Source organism: Crotalus tigris, unplaced genomic scaffold, assembly GCF_016545835.1.
Source record: "Crotalus tigris isolate CLP2741 ecotype Arizona unplaced genomic scaffold, ASM1654583v1 scf7180000018030.5226217, whole genome shotgun sequence".
In the NCBI taxonomy this organism is placed as follows: domain Eukaryota; kingdom Metazoa; phylum Chordata; class Lepidosauria; order Squamata; family Viperidae; genus Crotalus; species Crotalus tigris.
Genome location: NW_024096786.1, coordinates 2,905,322 through 2,927,529, shown reverse-complemented (window position 1 = coordinate 2,927,529; position 22,208 = coordinate 2,905,322). Strand labels below are relative to the sequence as shown.

General features: G+C 36.8%; 1 protein-coding gene across 3 annotated transcripts in view; it reads right to left on the bottom strand.

The window, feature by feature from the left end:
* GRM1 (glutamate metabotropic receptor 1) overlaps positions 1 to 20,266 on the bottom strand; it is a 195,700-nt gene extending 175,434 nt beyond the window's left edge. The window contains exons 1-3 of one of the 3 annotated variants that reach the window (XM_039346855.1): positions 20,171 to 20,266; positions 19,766 to 19,825; positions 17,724 to 18,609 (exon numbers count right to left, since the gene is read on the bottom strand). In XM_039346855.1, coding sequence (XP_039202789.1) covers positions 17,724 to 18,498 — 775 coding nt within the window. In that variant the 5' untranslated portion in view covers positions 18,499 to 18,609; positions 19,766 to 19,825; positions 20,171 to 20,266. Of the gene's footprint in view, positions 1 to 17,723; positions 18,610 to 19,765; positions 19,895 to 20,170 lie in introns of those variants that run through there. The other 2 variants (XM_039346856.1, XM_039346857.1) reach the window with 2 other exon arrangements.
* Positions 20,267 to 22,208: the final 1,942 nt, after the last annotated feature.

The following is a 22,208-nucleotide window of genomic DNA, read 5'->3' as shown; positions in this document are numbered from 1 at the left end:
GATTAGAGACGGGCTGTACAAAAGGGAAACCAATATATTTGAAAGCTTCTCAGCTGTTACTCTCCTATTTTTTTTTTAAGTTTATGGATATGGGCAAGATTTGGTGGTTGGGGACAGATAAAAAAGTCAATACATGGACTATATTAATAAATAGCATCTATATTGCTGAGACCAATATTTTCTACAAGTCAAGAAGAGAAGCCTGAAAAGCTTAATATACTCTTGTACATGATAAATTGTTCAATTTTTTTTAAAAAAATGAAGATAAACTGTTTGAAACCAGAATGTATAAATATACTCCATCCGTTTTGTCACTGTGACATGTTTTTAAAAAGGCAAAAGGTGTAGCTTAAAAGCTAAAATAATACAAATATATCAGCTTTAATTTTAGGCAAGCCTCATCCTGCAAATCATCTTGATTTTTTAAAAATTAGTCTTGATGTTTTGCCACATAACTCAAAGCTTATAAAGATTATTTCAGAGAACTTTGCCACCAAATTCAGCAGCCGGTCCATTGCATTTTGGGGGTTGTGGGAAAAAAACTTGGAAATGGCATCAGAATGTACAGGAACTGACAGGTGTCTATGGGTTTCCATAGCATCAAGACAACTACATTTTTAGGTATTTTACACTCCACATTTGAATTCTGAAACTGAATAATTTTCCTCTCCTAGCTAAGCTTCTTTACAATCTCCTATCTGCTCTATGAACAACAGATGTCCAATATAAACAGTGTGGCATCAAGGTTAAAATATTGGATTAAGACCAGGTAATTCCAGGTTTTTGTCCTTTCTCAGCCATAGAATCCATGGCTGACTTTGGGGAAGTCACTCTATCTCAGCCTAAAAAAAATTGGAGGAGACAGAGCCTGTTATACTACCTTTAACTTCAGAAGGAAGACAAGGAATGAGTGAGTGAGTGAATGAATGAAACAAACTCTGGGGAAGATGATATTCAGTGGTGCCTAGGCAGGCTGGGGTGTTGACTTTCCTATTTGTAACACTTTATGGAAATGGGAGATGGCCATTCTGAGTTTCAAAGTAGGGATGACATCTCAGGAAACCATTGGTTTTCTGCATAGTGAAGCAAGTAAATGGCAACTGCTTTAACTTGGTTTACATTTCTTTTTAAGCCCTTTATTTGTATCCCATAATCCCTCCCTTTAGTATTATAACATTTTAGATCTCAAATGTACAGCTTCCTGAAATCTTACTTAGCGTTGTTACAATATGCAAATGTGCAGATACACGTTGCAAGGCAATTTTATCTGTCAGAGAATACAAATATTAACGTACATACTGTATATTCAAATGTTTCCCTTCAAGTAATTTATTAATCATTGTTTCTCAAAGAGAGCAAGTTTAATATGCATAAATACAAAGATAAAAAAAATAGTTCTTAACTAATGAATGGGGAAAACAATCAGACAAATTTGCAAATCCATGTGCTGGCTGCTATGAGATTAATAGGAAATAACTTATTATTTCTGACAAGCCATATTCAAAATTTCAAATATAAAGATGGATTTCATTTTTACATTTGTGCATATTTAACTCAGTTTAATAACATTACTCCATTCCAAAGTAAGAACTTTATTAGTACCAATCAAAATGAATCACAAAGTGTGCAAGGATTTTAAATTTTTTCAGGTAAAATGGAACAAGATAAAGATGGGGGAAAGAAATTTCCAAAACATCTTAATTAAAGCAAGGGATCCAATATTCCAGGGGTTTTCAAACCCTGGCCCTTTTATGACTCAGCGTGCCTGGCTGAGGAATTCTTGGAGTTGAAGTCCACAAGTCATAAAAGGGCAAAGTTTGAAGACCCCTGCAATAGTCCAAAAAAGAACAATATTTGAAAGCTTCTCAGCTGTTACTTTCCTTTTTTTTTTTTTTTTTACAACAAAAAGCCCAGGAGTCTTCTACCATGTACAATGTAAGGATTGTAACAGCCATGATAAAGGACAGGCAGACAGAGCGTATTTAGAAAACCGACTAGCCATTGAAGACATGATGAAAACACCTTAATTTCACAATACATGGACAGATTAACCATAGTCTCAACTGGGAATCTATGTGCACCCTAGACCAAGCTAAACAAAAAATCCTAGGGAAATCCTGAAGCTTAGCATTCAGACAAATCAGCCATCAATGGAGCCATAGAGATAATCATATTTGCAAACCATTAAAAAAAATCAATACAAAAGCTAAGAAGGAAATATATATCCTTTTCAGAAGCCTATAAACAAGGATTAATATGAGACAAATGATCAGGCAGAAAACAATACCTTAATCAAAGAACTAGCAGGGGGGAAAAACCATATCCCCACCAACACTGGCAGGACAAGCTACTGTATATAAACAGGAAGCAAACACCACACTCACTCACACTGAAGAGGTTACCTAGTTGGGTAATGAAACATCTTCAAGCAAACAACCAAGCTCAGAGAGCACCCAGTACTCAAAAATTCAGCCATACATATTTTTCTTCTTTTGGTGTCGATTTAATTTGGGGATTGATATGATGAATGTTTCTGGAGAATGTGAAAGCTTGCACACTTCTTTGAATTGTTTTGGCTAGTCTGTCTCAACAGTACAGTTCTCACTATTCTTTAGAGGAGCTTTACAATGTGTGTTCAAACTATTTTGCTCTACTTTGAGGATGCAGCTCCAAAGACCAGTTTCCACTAAAAGACAAGTCATGTGCATATTGCTTTCCAAAAACACTGCATGTGGGACTCTCATGTGCTAATTAACACTGTGGAAAAGTGTTAAAAGTGTTGAAATGCAATAAGTTTTTTTGACAAACACTTCAAAGCATTTGTAAAGTGTGGTTTAATTTAAAAAAAAAAAACCAAAGAGATGTACACATCTGTCTATTCCTTTACTTATAGAAAAAATCAGAAAGATTAGATTTTTTCTGCTATATTGCTTAACAAGTGGGAAATGATCCAAATATGTGTGACCTTGTCAGTAAAATTGTTTAAAGATTATGTATATGTGGCCTCTATAGAGCTAAAATCCTAATAAGCACCAATAATACTTGAAAGGTGGAATTTATGTTAGGTGCTAAAGAAAAAATAGTACAGCAGAACCCCAAAGGGTAGACTTTACTAAGATCAAGAAATCCACTATCCTGTGACTACTTATTTTACTGGGTTTATGGGGTTGTTTTCATGTTTCATTGGCAAAGTTAGCCCCTCTTGGAAATAATACATTGCGTTTTGCTTTTAAAATCCATATAGGATATATTGGTGGTACTATTATTATATTATGGTATTGTCAGATCTGCCATCTTCAGTTTCTTCATTTCTCTTCACTGGCATCCTGCCATAAACCACATAGGGGAGGGAAGGACTTTGGGGAAGCTTGGGATGGGAAAGAGAAGATAAATGGAAGGGTGGGGGGGGGTGAAGACACAAGCTGACAGGAACCAGAAGTGTTAAACCGGAAAGAGCCAGCTGCCAAGGACACATGGCCTGGGATCAGAATGTGAAACTACATCAAAAAACATCTGGCATCAAAGCAGTGCCCAAAACATCAAAACGGGATGCTATTGGACACTGTTGGACACTGTTGAACTGGTCAAGGAGGGAGGGCCAGGGAAAGGAGTAAAATGTAATCTTTTCTGTGGGAATACTCAGATCTAGCTTTACTTTTGCTGCAACCACTTAACTTTAGTAAAAGAACCTATCACCTCAACCAAATAGAGTCAAGGGTCTTTCTTTCCGAAGGATCTAAGTTGGGGCAGGTCTTTTGCTCTCCCTCTCACTCCAGTCTCCACTTCAGCTACCCACCCACCCCTCCATCCTTAAGCCACATTTCCTGAAGTGCTCAGATTTCAAGGATTTACCAATCTAATAAAACTCATTGGGTGATCACTCAATAATCAAAGAGCCTGTCACATGACTCAAACCCCTCTCCATTTAGCTTTATCCAATATGAAAAGATTGCTACAACAATGTTGTACAATTTTGAAATGTTATAAGGCTTTCGCTTTAGCCAAGATGGACACATTGCCTTCAGCATCTGTAGTCCTGTTTGGAAGTTTAAAGGGTGGCACTTAATTTCTCTGGTTATGTCCATAAGGTTGTGATCAATGGAAAATCTAAGCCATATGCTACTATGGTACTCTCCATATAAAGATGCCAAACAGACCCCCATTTATCTGATCTTAAAGAAATTTTCCAGCAGGGGGTGGGATTTCTATTGACTGTTACATTTTGAGATAAGGTCTCAAAATTATCCTCCCAAGTTGCCCAGTTTTATGCAACCATGTGTACAATATTTTGCAATAAGTTTGGATACTTGTTGATTCACCACTTTTTATAATACTGTTTCTAATTTTATCATACATGTTCATATTTATCTTTAGATCTTGTTATACTAATTGTTTTTCTGTTTTTTATATACAGATGTGTGTAACAATTCTATCACTGTATATTTTGATGTATCTGGCTTTATGGCTGTAGTAAACAATTTGATTTCATCTGATCTGATCTGATCTGATCTGATCTGATTTGATTACAACAACTTTTAAACCTCAGCATACCCCAAAAGTCCCTCATATCTCTAAATTGCCTTTAACATCTTCCCCAAAACATAAAGGCACCTGTTTGCGTTCAGCATTTCAAATCAATTAAAACATTAAGTATTGTTTTATAACATCTGAATTTCACAAATAAAGCCACATATTTAAACCAATTTTTCTGCTACAACAGATACCCTTTTCAAAGAAAAGAAAATTTGTGAGGATAAACAAGTTCAAAAAAGATGGGAAGCAACTGTAAGCTGATGTTTTTCTGTACAGGATTTATAACACTAGAAAGAAATTATGTATGTGTGTGTGCGCACAAACTCTCTCTCACACACACACACACACTGCTACCTGTTCTGGACATATAATTTTATTACTTTTTATACAAGTCAATATCAAATGTTAATAACCACATTTAGAACCAATATATGGAATTAGAATTGGTGCTTTCTGAAAAATATATTGTTGCTGGTTATTGAATGTCATCCATTTAGACCTGTTTCAATATTAGCTAAAATAATTACACTCTCTGCAGTGAATTTAAAGCAAGCTAATGTGTAGTAAGCGATGCTTAAATCTACTATAGCCTTAAAAAACTGCGGTGTACCAGCATTTAGGATCAGTACTTATTCTGTTGCCTTCACAAGAACTAAAACCCAAAAGATACAGGAAGAGTCTTTTATTAAGAATTCCTGTGCTGCAGATATCTCCCCTCTATATATTATTCAGTACATTTGAAAAACAACTAGGGTGATGCTTCCTTTCTTAGTTTACCATGTGCTCCTGGATTGCCGGATTGGATAATATGGAAAATATGAGGATTGTCTTGCAAGGAAATGAATGAAGTGACATTTCTTTCTTTCTTTTTCAACTGAAGCAAATCATCCAAACAAGGGCAAGCTACAGATGAAAAGACAGACTGTAAGATCCAGGACATTTCACTTCACTAAAAGTCATCCCACATCACAGTATGTTACAAAAGCAGAGGGGATTGGTATTTATTATAATTAGATATGATGTGGTCTATGTTTAGAATAGCCATCATCAACAACAAGAAATAAAATAACAAAACCTTACTTTCTCACTCTTTTCTAACTTTACTTTGAGTTTTCTCATTATTTCTTTAATGTAGCTTGAAGGAGGTTTCTTTCTTGTATTCAGAGACTCTGCTCCTCTTAGTCTAGTTAAAAATGTATTTTCAGTACCAAAATACTATTCTGATGTTGATATGGCAAAGATTGAAGTAGTTAAAACTGTAGAAGTTTACGATGTTGAAATACAAAAATTCCCTTTAAAGAGGAGCAATATTGGTTTTCCAAACATGTTGGCACATTTGATGTGATGTCTAGTATAACTCTATATGGGTAAAATATATTTACCATTATATATGTACAAGGAATATTAGATTCTATTGTTCATCTCTAACTCTACATGAAGCTTTTGTGCTATTCTTTCTTGAGTTTGTGAGTTCACAAATACATTGGTTCTTTGGCTAATATATGGTCTGGTCCAAACAATGCATGGTATTATTTCATATACTGGATACATAAAGACTGAAAGGCCACCAAAAACCCCAACGCATAAAATTCCCCATGCTGTACATGCCAGTTCCACCTGGCATTTTTCATCTGCACAGATGAGGCACCCTCTCATATTTTAATCCCCAGGTAGATAGATAGATAGCCTTTATTGTCATTTTTACTATGGGCACAATGGCACACATTAAAAATGAAATTTAGTTGCTTGCTTTCAAAGTGTACTCATACATAACACACATTTAAACATACTATATACAACATATGTGTAGACCTATACCCTAACATGTTATAAGGTCGAGCCAGGTTTGGGCCATTCTATGGATACTATCATTATTAGTTTGAATTGATACCATCTCTGATGGTGGCCTCTGAGACTCACATGCCAGTACTCACATAGTGCTCTAGCTCAGAGGTTCCCCAACATTTTGAGCACCAGGGACTGGTTCTATGGAGAGAGGTTTTTCCACGGACCAAAGGGTGCATGGTTTTGTGTGCTGCCTGCATCCTGCAGATGGGGCTTTGTTTGTTTGTGCAAACCAGTTGTTGGCATGCCGTGGCCCGGTATTGGTCCACGGACTGGGGATTGGGGACCTTTGCTCTAGCTCATATTGTATTGTCAGTCATAAATCTATTGATTAGCACAGCATTCATTCACATGCGCTGTTGTATAGTCAGCAGGAACTAAACCACTAACAACAAAATAAAAACTAGTAATCAATAAACTGATATAGTATACTTTTGCACTGCAAAGGTGGCACTTAAAGTATATTCACAAAAGATAAGTCCTATTGAATAAGGCCTATTTCTGAATCATTTACATTTTTGATCAATTTCCCTTATCAAGCAAGACACTAGCTCTGTACAAGTGTTATTTAAATTACTTAATTCAGTACATGTGTAGAGATAAGTTTATACTGAATCTCTCATCTGTCTGTCTGTCTGTCTGTCTGTCTGTCTATCTATCTATCTATCTATCTATCTATCTATCTATCTATCTATCTATCTATCACAAATGTCTGTCAGACATTGCCCATAGAACTGCAGAGATTTTGTGACCAGAAACCCTGTTCTTTACAACTCCCATAGAAACTTTCTGTCTTGACCAAGTCCCTAAATGTTAGCAAAAGGGCTAATCTGTGCAAAGTTGAAGCTTGGAGCTACTTGATGGCTTTTCATTGAGCATATAGATGTGGAAATTAAATAATATTTGAATCAGACAATCAGCAGCTCCCCAATCCATCACTTCTTGGGATTAATGTACAGTAGTTTTGGAAAATGTCATGCTGACCTAGTCAAAGGCTTAATTTCAAATATGCATTTAACAGCTGTGACGTTCCTATTTGCTTTGCAGTTTCTTTCTTTCAGTATTTGCACAATCTCTCCCTGCATCAACCAGCTGATTACAAATTCAAATTTTACACACACACACACACACACACTGAACATGTACATAGCTGTGTACTCCATATGCATATAGATATGTAAATGGGCATGCTGTATGTGTTTCCTTAAGTGTAAAATACAGATGAAAACATAAAAGTTGTGCTAACAGCTGAGCAAGGTGGCTTTTTCCATGCAGAGGCATTTCGTGCTGCAAAGGTGATGTGATTCATTTCATTAAAGCAAAGAGGCAATGCAGTTTACTTCAGCAAGGTCCCTTTAGCACTTAGGAAAACTGGAAGATGCTTTAGAGTGTAAAATGCATTGGCAGACGGTTCTGCTTAGGTGCAGTGCCTAAGCAGAACACTCTTCTAAGTGTTATATATGTCAGACAAGAGGAAAATGAAACGAAGCAATGAGGCTGCTTCACTTTGCTTGTTCATAGAAGCTAAAGGACTGTATGGACTACATGACTACACTAACAAGTTTTAGAGAATGCTTCATTTCACACTATATCAAAACGAAGACATCTTTCAAAGCTTTGCACAGTCCTGCTAACTCAGTGGTTCTCAACCTGTGGGTAGGGACCCCATTTGGGGTCGAACGACCATTTCACGGGGGTCGCCAAACAATGCAGTTCACCATTTTTCCCCCCTTTTCCTTAGCTGTGCTAGTCCCTTTTATTCTATTGGCTTTTGAAAGCCAATAGAACAGACTCTCTTGAATAGAGTCTAATTCTATTGGCTTTCAAAAGCCAATAGGAATTGTCCAGGCTGTCTCTGCCCTGCTGAGCCCACCAAAAGTCCCATTCTGCAAACGGTGCTGCACCAGTTGAGTAGTCCTTGACTTATGACCGGTTGGGGGTCGCGGCATTAAAAAGGTTGAGAACCACTGTGCTAACTGCAACATTCTTACTCTTACTTTCTATGTATGATCATCTGTTCTCAACTCCTTTTCTTCTTTCCAACTAACCGTTTTGCCAAAACCATCAGAAAGCCCCAAAGGCAAATGTTTGACTTAGTGAGAGCAGAGAATTGATCCAGCCATCTCCAGTTTTCCAAAGAACCGATGGGCATTCTAGGAGAGTTCAGAAATTCATCTGTGAACTTTCATACAACCGTTCGTTCTGCTACTAATGCAAAGCAGTTACATTGGGTCCATGTGAAAGACAGTGCCAGTCAAAGACATTTTCATGCCCAGAGCAGAAAACTAAATCTAATAAGAATTGACAGTTGAATAAGTCTTCAAAACTAATAGGGACAATGTCCCCTACAACATCTAAAGAAAGCAGGGAATTTTGGGCCTTAAATCTTGGGAGATACAGAACATGCTGCAGAGCCTCAAAATCATACTTGTAACCTAGTAATACCCACCTCCTCAGAGGATGTCTAGAGAAGTGCAGTGGCTCACATGGTTAGGACCCTGGACTGATGATCAGCAGGCCTATGTTTGAAACCCAGTTGCCGTGTGATGGGGTGAGCTACCTTCACTTGCTCCAGCTCCTGCTGACCCAACAGTTCGAAAGTGGGTGACCACAAGTACTTTGGTGGGCAACTTAAAGGGACATGAAAGAAGCTCCCAACTGGGCGTTGCTGGGCAATGGTGATATCATTGGCTATGTGCAGTGCTCCAAACATGAATGTAGTAGTAGTAGTAAAGGCTGACACATTTTGCAGCAAGGTGGGGTCAGCCAGCCCTTTAAGGAAGTCAAAAGTGTTTATTATATGCCTGCATCAAAAAGATAAACTCACTATGCAGTTCTTGTTAACTCATAGGGACAATTCCATGGTGCAGTATTAGTTAATATAATGTGGTTGCGTGCTATAGTAACTCCCTTTGAGTTTTGTAGATGTTTGTGTTCTTTTGATTTTCAAATCAGTGGTTTAGCTAGGAATTATTTGAAGCTGCAGTTCTGCAGCTACTACCAAAGAACAGAAGGATGAAAAGTTCTAGTCTTATGAAACTTGACATACCGGTAGTTGTCCCATTGATTTCTTGCTGTTATCCCCCACTTATTTACCAATGAACTTTACTAATAGCTATATTAATAGTTGTAGCACCTGCTTAATAAAGAAGCTGCATATGCACAGCTAATGGCAAATATTGCTTTTACACAATATGCTAAGGTCACTTAATGTTAACCATAGGTAAGGTATTTATCTATTAAAAACACGCAGATTACAGTTAACTTCAGTTGGCTGCAGTTTTGCCAGTTCTTCTCCACTTTATTTGGTCCCTCAACTGCCATTCTTTTGGCTGATCAACTAGGACTTTTTGAAACAAAAGGCAGTTGGTGGACCACCTGAAGTCACAGATATTATGTGCATAATGAGGGAAAGCTGTTCCCTTCCTATCCTTTCTGTGTTCTTGGAAGCGTACTGAAAACCAATTCGGAGCAGCAGAGATTTGCTTTGTTGTCCTTCTTGTTACCTGATTTCATGCTATGGAAGTTAAAGGGAGAATTTAGCTATGAACTAATTCTCCAGGTTTGAATGACACCCGCCCTGTGGTTTAGGTAAAGTAATCCAAACTGATCCATAGTTACAGATTGCAGTTAAGGTAGTGACAAAATCACCATCAGGGCCCTGGTCCAGGTACAGATGACACATTAAGCCAGATTACAATATAGTTTAGTAAGTTGTCAGAATATGGTCACAAGCTTACTAACATCAGTAATGGGGTGGATTCTACAGGCATTTTATAGAGGTTCAGATATCAGGCCTTTTCATCTTCCAGATCCCTCTGCTTCTGGCTGTGACAAACAGATGGCATCTTGGTAAGCATTACTAGGTCTAATATTCTTGTGCTGTGAAAAAGAACAGAAGCTTTGGGACAGTAGAGTTGACAGCTTCCAGAAGAATGGATATCTTCTCATTAATTTCAATTGCTGCTTTTTCTCATGTAGATTTCCTCATTCTCTGTCTGGCACAAAATTGGCAGCTGCCTGTTAAGCGACAAGGAAAATCAAAGAAATGTGAAGTATGATAGCTGGTACAGACAGTTGCTCTAAATGAAAGTTCACCCACTAATGGACTAAGAGCAGATTCTTTTATCAAGATGCCTCTCCATTCTCCATGTCCCAAACAAGTTCCTCATTTTTCCAGTGACCCTCCCCATGAGCTCTACATTTGAGGATAAACCTAAGAGTAATAGGATCAATACTCTTAGTCACTTGACGGTGAGATGGGCAGCATATAGATTTAATAAATAAATATTTTTTAAAAAAAAACTTACCCAAGGCATTTGTACTGGCATTCCACCACTACTCATTCTGCTCCACAGACTTTTGTTCTGACCCTACAAATTAAAAGGAATCACGAATAAGTGTTCTAGTTGTTCCATTTTATTAGCAGAGAGGTTGGGGCTTACTAGCTAGAGTAGCTGTGTTCCCTCACTACTTTCAGTGATGCATAGAGAAAGCTTACCTAACATTGGGGATTTATCATTAATGCGCCATATCCATACTCCCCATGCTGCTGTGTGGATTAATGAGGAATTGCTGCCTTTGGATGAATTTGCTGCCAGTTGCTAAGCTAACACATTGTCTTTCTGCCTCAGTGACATAATTATACAGTCCATGACTATGCAGGTAGCTGTTTCCCTGACTTACCTGTTTGGGGCATGCTTCAATGCTGTCCATTTGCATCAGTGGAGTGTAGGATTCCAATTGGAGGTATGTATTTGGAGCCCTGAAGAAAGCACCTGAAAAGATCCTGAGGAGACAAGTATTAGCAGTATGCATTTCTTGACTTTCTTATAAGCCTTTTTTTTGTATGTGTGAAATTTTCATTTGTGCATTTTAAATTTGATGGACATGGGACTATAGTATTTAATGTACATATAAGCTTAGAGTTGCCTGGTTAAGACTAAGATACCTCTGATGGCAGTCCACGATTGGGGGACAGTTTATGGACAAGGCATTTTTTTGTCTTAACTCTCTGAACATTTGCAAATCTACCTTTGATTAAAGCAGGACATTTGTCAGAATATTTATCCAAATGTCATTTCAACCCTCTTTCAGATCTTTGTACTAACCACGAGGTGAACAGCTGGGCATGTGAGAATGGTGTTTGTGTGTCAATGTTTTCACGCATACCATGTACTGTGCACTTTTAGGCATTATTCCAAAGCAGGACTATAGAATTCCTCCTACATTGTGCTGCTCCAGTAATATAGTTCCACCCTAGCCACTTTTTGATTCTTGTGCTGCTGCTCAGTACCAGGACATCTGCTGCCACAATAATAATGCCTCACAAATGTACGGAACTTAGAGTAATTCCACAGGTTCACACAGAGTTTATGGGGATGAGATTGTTCTTTTGCACATATGGATAAATAGAACGTATTCCTGTCTAAGCATCTTTTGAAATGTAATACAATTCTAATGCAATATACAGTAGTTCTGCTTTTTAGCCTCTTGTGGTTTAGGATTCTTTGTTTTAGGTCATGAGATGTTTCAGAGGAAATCTCCACCACCTGTGACCCAGCAAGCTAAATGCAACCTCCAGCCATTTCTTTTAACATAACAGCATGTGATAAATATCCTGATTTTACTGCGTGGTTGGAACTGGGAGTTGTCAAGCATCTGACAAGCCAGAACACATGCCTGGGGAGTTGTGTTCACTTTGGCTGGTTGTGGTTATGCAAGGTTGATTTAATATAATTCTGTCCTTTTGGAAAAAGTAGAGTAATACAATTAAAAAAAACACATCTTTCAGAATGTAGAAATATTTACCTCACAAGCAATGCTAAAAGATATATTTTCCCTGGAAATGAGATCATGCATACATATAGACACATTCCATAATTTTCCCATACGCATTAATTTAGGCACGTTTTTTTGTTTCTGTACATTGATATAAACATTAATAGTCCTTCATGCCTGGGTATTCAGACAGCAATGGAGAGAGATTGTGAGGGCAGACAATGCATTACATCTATTTCCTCAAACAAAATAATAGCATGAAAAACTGGGGAGAAGATGGAATCTAATACAAATGACAAGACAATATAAAAGCCACAAGAAAAGATAATAATTCAAATCTTTTTCCTACTGAATCTACATAAATATTCTCTGTCACGCAAATTGACATTAACAGAATTTAATTAATGATTGAATTGCGAGCATTCTCTATGCTCAGTAGTTATATCTCCACACCTAAATATGTGTCTTATGGACAAAGAGAAAGTATGAACTACCAATAGAAGAGAATATTTGTAAGGTAAAGTTGAACTGTGGGGTACTTGGTGCTCTCTGAGCTTGGTGGTTTTTTGCAGATGTTTCATTCAGTACACTGAAGATGTTACCTAGTTAGATAATGAAATGTCTGCAAGAAAACCGCTAAGCTCAGAGAGTACCAAGGACCCCGAAGCATGACCTGTAGGATTGGTTCTCTGATTAGGAAGAGATGCCTGGAATGGTCAATGCTATATCTAGATGTAGATTTAGATTAAAAAATGTCTGGGCCAAAAGACAGGTTTTAGGTTCTGTCTTCTATTATGATAAACATTAGTTCTGCCTCAATTCCAATGGCAATGTTTCCACAAGTAAAGACTCTATCTGCAAATAAACAGATCTTCCTACACATGTTAGACATATCCCTGACAGCACCTGGATAAAATGGATTGTTTGGGAGGAAACGGTCCTGAGTTTATACCAGTCAAAATTTGCATATGAAAGTGAGCATCTTGAATTTGACTCAGAAAGCAACCCGCAGTCTGTATGGCTGTGTCAACACTGGGACGACTCTGAGAGATATTATTCACCAATTATGCCACTGTTTTCTGAGTCAGCTACAATTTCTGTGTCATTTTCCAGTGCCGCTTTATGAAGAGCACATTTCAGTAATCCCACCTTGATTATGTCTTTCCTCCACGAAAGGTCACAACTGATTTACTAGCTCAGTCGGATAACAGGCTACCTTGCCATTGATTTTACATAGTTGTCTATGTCAAAGCTAGATCCAAGGAAGATCCTTAGTCAATGAATTTGTGCCTGAAGGGGAATGCAGCCACATCCAAGATAACTTACCAAATGGAACGTTCAAATGCAGAGCTCCCAGAATCAAAATAATTATCTCTTGTCTGAATTCAGCATCTGCGTACTCTCTTCTTACCTTTAGTCAATGTCTAAAGGCATCTGGAGGTTTTTAAAAAGTCTAACCCTTGCAGCATTCCTCTCTACTGAAGGTCAGAGCTATGTATTTTAACCTGCTGCCTATACTATTTAAGTTTATTTACTGATCTTGGCTAAGATGGAGAACAGGTCTCCATCATCTATGCTGAAATAAAATGTGGTTTTTACCGACCAGTTTCTATAAGTGGAATTTGGGTGGATAATGAGGAAACAATGTAATATCCTGCTACTCAACAGCTACTATAAATACCCTAAGCTAACCCTGGTATTTCTATTAGATAAGATCCTTTGAATAACATGAGACATGATGTTATTAATAGGAGCTATCCCATAATTTGAAAAAGAAAAGCCCCTTAATTTTTGGCTACAAGCAACAAATTTTGCTCTACACAAAATCTGGCTTCAAATATCATGTTAAACAAATGACCCATAGTTTATTAAATAAATCACAATAGCTGAATTCAACAATAAACAAATTCACAATCACTGAATTCACATGATACGTTAAGCCAAAGCCAAATAAACCACATTAACACTTAGCATGATGTATAGTATTAATTCAGAAATGTTCTGCGTTCTGCAACTTAAGTCAGAATCATCACTAGAAGACACAGCTTCTGGGATGTCTGAAGGTATCTTTTTAATCTTTGTTCTGGTGAAGGTCCAGAATTAAAATAATTACAGAACCTCAGACAGAAGGACATCATGACTCTAGATACATTCCTCAAATGTCTTACAAGTTAAAAAAAAAAGGACCTAATCCTCCATCAGCATTATACATAGAACATTATTCCTTTTGTTAAAATGGAAAATAATGATTAAAATGTAGCAGTGATGTAAATATCTTCATTAAAGAGAAAGTAGTATAGTATAGAGCATCATTGCTGGGATGTTCAAAAGTATTGCAAATATGAACTCTCTATGTTGCCAAGCTGAGCCATCTGGCAACGATCTGCTCTGTAAGAATGTGGCTTAATTTATATTAGGTACTTGAAACATATCAGGTACAGATTCTAAAACTCCAGTCATGAATAATCTAATATAGCACTCAAAGAAACTATAGCTGTGCTGTAAATGTAACAAGCCTCAGTCTTATCTCTAGCCAAATATTCTTTCCTAAAGTAGAGGAATGGCAGGAGTTAATTATTATAATAATGATGAATTGTATTATTATAAGCTATCATCTGGAAAGTGGTCTAACATATGAAATATGGCTTCTTCCCATGCTTTTTCACTGTCAGCTTTGTTACACTACTATATAAATTACTAATATATTTTGACACAGGAATTTCTTATAAACATAATTTCAACGGAAAATTCTTAGGTAGGCCCTCATGATTTCCAATCTTTCATAGCCTGTTTTAAAATTCGTATCTTTTGCTAAATTGGAGGTAGCACTAAAAAAACCACTAAGAATAGAATGGCATTTCCCCTCTCATCTGGAAAGGTTCTGATATTAAGGTTTTAATTCAGATGTTATAGAGATGTCATATTGCACCATTTCTTTATGGCAGGGCAATTTCAAAAGGAAATCAATTTTTTTTAAATAAAATTAACAATCAGTCTCCTCAGCAAACTGAAGAATGTTTAGCGTGGATAATTAACTTGCGTTTCAGAGATGACTAATTCTTAAATGTTTTCTTACATTATATAAAATAAAAGGGCACTGAGATTTCTCTCACACTTTGTGTGAAGTCAGCACATCAGGGAGGAGAATATTGGACTTGCAAAACAAGCATTCAGACCCTACATTACAAGCCACTGAAATGAGAATCACTTCATAAGGGCAATTCTGCATTAATTTATCTGGGAAACCCCCTTGACTGCACAAGGGTTCCTTCTAAATGAGCACACTTTATAATGCTTTACATCTTCTTCATTTGGGAAAACATGCATTTGTATCAAATTCACTGAAGTATAACTCAAGGGGGAAAAAAGCACTTGTACTATCTCTAGCTTGCATTATGCCAACTTTAGATTGTATTCCACCCCCTTTCTCTCTGAAGAGATACAACATAACTTAATTTTGTATTCTGTGTTATGTAAACAGTTATACGCTAAGGATAAAAATGGAATTACATAGCAGAGATCTGTGATCAGCATCTTCCGCTCTTGAAAATATTGAAAGTCTTTGGTGGGGACTTCTAGGAGCTGCAGTCCCAACACATGCCAGGTTAGAGAAGGTACAGGAAATCAAAACTTGACACTTATTTCATCCAGACTGAATTTGATTAAAGAATTATGAAAAAAAACCATAACTGCACTGTGGACATTGTGAAACTGAATGCAAAATGAAATCCAAAATCATTTGACCAAGACCAGTCTTAAATTTTGCAAACAGATAAATCATCATCTTGAGCAGACATCACAATAAACTGCATTATTTTTTATCTTTTCTATCATGACATGGCCATGGACAAATGCTTCCAAGTTCCGATCAGTTTCTTCTATGAATCTTCATTCTAGTAATCATTAGAAAATTCATCCTCTAATTAGAATATATCATTAAACCATCTCTATTAAACCTCCTCTGAGAATCTAGCCCCGTGTTATTTTCTTCTACATAAATACCATAGTAGTATACTATACTATTTATTTTACATAAATATACTATAGTAGTACACTATATATAATATATGCTATATAATAGTATACTATTATACTTAGCATAAGATAATAATATAATAAGTATAATAATAGTATATTATAGAATAATAGCTTTCTGGGCATTAATATTTACAACATTGTAATGTCCAATGAAAAGAAATTTTCTGGGGTCATACTGCATCTTTTAGTTTTTGAAACAGCTTTAGCTTCATTGGGGAAAAATGGAATTGACATAATAGACATTGGGAGGTATTTTTATTCATACAAACAAATGAAACATATTCATGGAAAATCTATACACTTCAGTTCTGAATTGGGAGCTTTAAAAATAATAATTTGTATATGTCACCTGTAACTTTGTAGAATTCCATACCTTTTACCTATTTAATAAGAAATGAAACTTGAGGTTGTTCAACTTCTCTGAAAGGAAATGTTATCTTAAGTAAAATACAATAGTCAAAGATAAATGGGTATTTCTTTTTCTACAATAAACTTAGGATCACAACTTATTTTTAGATTCAATACTTTAGTGTAAAGAACATGGAGAATAAGAAACAGTAGCTGTCAATTTACACCAGAATCTCAAACTTTGTTATGCTTATTCTTTGATAAATACAAATTAGTTCCATATATATCCAAGGATAAAATTCATTACTATTTTGTAAAAAAAATAACAATAAAAATACAACCACTTTTCTGCCTCATATGAAAGTGTCCCAAAAAAGAATTTTAAACAAAACCAAAGCTTAAATTTCAAAGATAATGTCTTATATTCATTCTAAAATGAAAAGATATGAAACAATGAATGCATTTTATGTAAAAGAAAAGTTTTTGATTTATTATCCAGAGAAAAAAAAAGATTTAAGATTCAATTCTAAAATATACTAAATTCCTTTTGAATTGTTTATTCTTTTTTTTTTTAAGAAAAAGAAACAGCTTTACAAAGGAAAAGTGGTAAGGAGAAGGTTTAAACCTCTTTGTCTTCAGTATTCTTGGTTGGCAGCTCTCAGTTGTTTACAATAGCATAAAGAATAAAAGAGGATTTGTATATGGTTTATATATCATGTGATTTATTTTTGGCTCAAACTAAGCAGTGAACAAAACAATATTATTAAAAAAGCTGTGTTTATCTAATCTGGTCAAAGAGTTGGAAGTTCAGTTTTGGAAATTCAAGTAGAAATCCATCCAGGCACTTGTTATGGTTCACACATATTGTTGAACCATAGCTTGTTTTGATAATGGTTCCCTAATAAGGTAAAGTGTTTGATTCACATTAAGCTATAAGTCATGCTTTAAAAACCACAATGGCTGGCTCTTACAACTTATTAAGCCAAAAGCAAGCCAACTGCATTATGATTTAATCTATGATTCAAGTCAAGGTATTTAATACCAAGTATGTATTTCATAACCATTGCTTCTTAAAATGTAAATTACTTGTAGTGGTCCTGAGAATAAAAGTTAGATAAACATTTGGAAGGGCATTCTGGACAACAGCTCAATACAATTAAATCAAATGCCTTACCCACCTTCAGTATGCACAGCAGATACATATGTCCAGTTGTAACGCTTGACGATGTCAAGCATGGCTCTAGCTTGCAGGATATCAGATGGAACCACCCTCAAGAAATATTTGTACAAAGTTTTGTCACTCAGATCAATACTGGTTGCAGAATAAGCAATCTGAGGAATATCAAAAAGTTGAAGCAGATTTTGCACTTGGATGGCTACAGAACTCGAACCTGGACCAATGACACCAGCAATGGGTTTTTTAGCCCTGATATTGGGGTGATATAAAGGATCTGGCAGGCAACGACCCAGGGCATCTTTTTCATCTCGGATAGAGATCAAAGAATCCCTTATGAATTCAATACTCTGTTCCAAGGCTACTGAAGAATGCCAGCAGGAATCTCGAATTTCACTGCCTAGAGTGATGTTGGGCAGCAGAAATGGATCTGCATTTATCTTATCCAAAGTGTGAAACATGGCCTCAACTCTCTGGATGCCATATTGTTCTCGGATCTCACCACACTTCCTTTCTGGTACCTTCTCAGCTGGGGGTTGGTGATGGACTGAAAAGAGGGCTCCTATAATGACATCCCCATCCATTCTGGCTACTGATCTCTGGGAAGAAGCGGTTGAAATCAAAACCTTTCTGCCCGTATTCCTGGGGAGAAAGTCCATCTCCAAGAGGATAGCAGGAAAAAAGACAAGCAGGACCCCTATCATCTTGTTGCAGGAGACCATCCATATCCAAGCGACCAGTTTCATGGGATCTTCCTGTCTACACATGGTTAAAAGCATAAAGAAGATCACAGACTTTCTTCAATATTTCACTTCTTAAGAATCTCCAAGGTGATATTAAAGCAAAAGCTTAAAGGGGCAACAGAAGTCACTGTAGGCGTGAATTGTAGCCTGTTGACATGAGAAGAAAGAACAGAACACATTCATCAACTAAAAGTATGGCACAGCCAAACACTGTAAAGGTCATTTCCTTTATAAGTATCCCTCTCCACCTGCCTAGACTATTAGTAGATATCATAATCAATTGGCTGTAAAGAGCAAGCTGTCCTTAAATACAATTTCCAAAAAATAAAATATCTATCTATCTATCTATCTATCTATCTATCTATCTATCTATCTATCTATCATGAAGATCACAGAGAATTCATTCCACATAATAGTTTAATAGTGATACATTCATTGGCAGATATTTGCATGACTAGATGAATTCATTCATACTTGACAACCTGCATGTATATAATTGAGAATATATTTTATGTACTAGGAGAAGTGGCTTTACCTGTAATCTCATATTTGAATGAGACTGAGGAAACCTTATAAGTTACAAAACTTCCATAGGTCATGTAATTTTTTTTTTTTTTTAAAAAAAAAGCCAAATTGTTTACTCAAGGATCAGAAAGCTATGCGCATTCCAAACATCACCAAAAAGAAAAAGGGAAAATAAAAGCAGAAAGAAAATGTCATTTAAAGGTCAAGCTCGAATTGTTAAACAACCAAACAAGGTACAGCCTCTTGTGGCAAGATTATTAATCTTTGGAATTTTGCAAGGAAAATCGGTAGTTCTGTATGAGCTACAACTATGCAAGCCATGGGAAAAACATATTAGTTACTAAGGCAACCACAGACAAAGTCCTGATGTGTTTTTCTGGCACCTCTTGGTTTTCATGCAGACTTTGGGCAGGAGAGGTGGCAAGTCAGGCGGCTAGAGTTTAAGTAGTTTAATGAGATTTAAAAGGCGATCGGCTAATAGGAAAGAGATGTTTCGCTGAGCTCGCCTGTCTGGGCTTCCTGTTGCATAGGCTAGGCTACTTATTGATTTCAGGACCCTGGACAGCGATTTCAGCAACCCAAATCCTAAGGAGTTCCTCCGGTCCTGGAAATGGAGATTCAAGGGCGATGCTAAGCATTTTGTGCCCGAAACTTCTTGCTCTCGCTGCTTTTTATCTTTGTATCTATCACATTCACTCAGACAAACACACGCACGCATCTCTTTCACTAGCATCATCCCTCCTCCCGCCAATGCCTGACAACAGAATGAAATACATACAAGAGAATTCCAGTTGCAGCAGCTCCTGCTTCCCATTCTTCCCGGAATGGCTTTGAATGCCTACAGAATTAAGCAGTGGAGGTGGGTTTTTCTATCGCAAGGCAGATTTCAAATTGCACCGTACTCTCTTCACACCCCCTCCCTCTTTCTTCTCCCTGAGGGACAGGAAGCCCAAAGCACCACGATGGAGAGGGAGGAATGAAAGGGGTGGAAGAAAGATACTCCGAGGAGGGAATCAAGTCCCATTTTTCCCTGCGCACAAGCACGCTGGATACAGCCGAGGGTCTCAAATTGGTCGGCAAATCCACCCTATCTATCATACATCGGCATTTATAATAAAGTCTTGGGTTGGGCTCTTTTGCCTACGATCTTAAGCTCGCTCTGATTAAACTTAGACAGACCTACCTTCGCCCGAATCCAGGACGCAATTCACTCCTGCCTTGGTCAGAACGTTTATTGCCAATTCTTCTCTTTGCCAGAAGCTGGTACAGGCAAATGGAAGGAGATGGGCTGTACGCGACTGCCCTCTTTCTTCAACGTGGTTTTACCGCATGAAGCAAGAAGAGGGGGCGGCGGGGGGTGGGGGAAGCTCAGGTCATCCAAGGCTCTTCGGGTATACAAAGATTTGCCATCCTTCCCATCGCCCTTCCCTGGATTTCCCCACTTTCCTCCAGCTCTTTTCTGATAATCAGTTCCCTATATTGAATATCCCAACGGGGGAAGAGCTTGGCTTTTCAAGTACCAGCAGTTCATTACTTCCCTATCAAATAAGCAAGCATCAATATATGAAGAAGAAAATAAGAGGGGAGGAAAGAATTGCATTCAGAAGTGTACATACAGATTTGCCTTTCTTTTTACTTTTGTACTTTTATTTGCAATTGAAAATTTAGCTTTTCAAGTACTGGAAGTAAGCATTACTCAGAGGAAGAGAGAGGGGGAAGAAGAGGAAGAGGGAGAGGGAGGGAGAGACCCTGTTGAGTTTTTCAAACATTTGAATGAATCAAAATGGCATCCAAATAAGTAGAAGGTGGATTCTTTTAAAATCAGTCCGATAATGTATGTTGGGAATATGTCTGGTTTAAAATAACGCCAAGTTGAATTATACAATTGAAGAGTTTGCTATGCTGATAACATTAGTAGTTTTGGACCCTAGTATTTTCAGTTTATTATAGGGAAATTGAAGTTAAAGTGGCATCTTGCTGGAAAGAGCAGACACAGCAAGTTGTCCTATTTCAAAAAAGGCAGACTCACTTCATGGGGTGTAGAACTGTGGTACTGTACTGTTTTACAAGGGTTATCTTCCAGGGTTTTCTTTTAACCTTTGTGATTTTACATTACCTTCTTATAATTGGGATACATCTATTAAAAAAACTTCATTTAAAATCAATAGAAAATGCCTGTATTTATGCCTCTTTCTGTGTACATATATGTGTGTGTATATGTGTTTGTCTGTGTATGTATGCATATTGCTGAGAAAAAAAGAGTTTTTCTCTTGCCTAAAAGGCACCCATGGAGATGTGCATTTCATAGAAGACCTTTAAACAGCCAAACCTACCATATTTTTAAAAAGCATCATTGTTGATATTAAATAATATGAGCCAGATTGGCTGAAATACCCACACAACATTTTATGCCTGGAAGACTTACCAACTGTCTATTTTACATCTTCATTTCAATCACTCTGTTCACCTAACATGTCTCTCTGGGTAACTGGTTCCAAAACTTGTTCACTACCAAGGGAACAGCCTACACATAAGCCTCACAAGTTCTAGTGCAGAAAAGGGAGGAATCATATGTACCTTCCACTGATGTAAAAACCATCTAAAAGCATATTAGATCATGAAGTTAGTTAGGAAAACTGTTTCAAAACCAGTTATTGATTATCCAAGGGTTCAGATGACATCTAACCATTGATTTCAATTAATTATGCATTCATTCATAAAATTTATATCCTCCATTTCACTATTTAACAACCTCAGATTGTGAATCCAATTGCACTAATTTTTTAAAAATCACTTTTTAAAAGAATTACAAGAAGACAATGAATAATTCAATCAAATGTTTGTCTTGGAAATTATTTCTCAGTTTTTATACAATGTGTTTTAAACCTGATTATTAATCCATCTGTTTTTTAGCCAAATTACAAATTTGAGGAGTCATATACCACCCAGTTGATTGGAGTAAGATATAAGCTGCATAAATAAATATAAATAAAGTATTTTCCCCCTCTATCGGTGTGTATGTATAAAATAATAATACAGGTAGTTTTTATTTAGTGACCTTTGCAGTTACAACTGATGAAAAAAGCAATGTTGTGACCAATCCTCGTATTTAAACTTTTGCAAGTCTATAAAGCAAAAGAAAGCTGAAGTAAGATCATAATCACAGTCTCAGTATCATTTACCAATCACTTTGCTTACTGACCAAGTTACCAACCGCAATT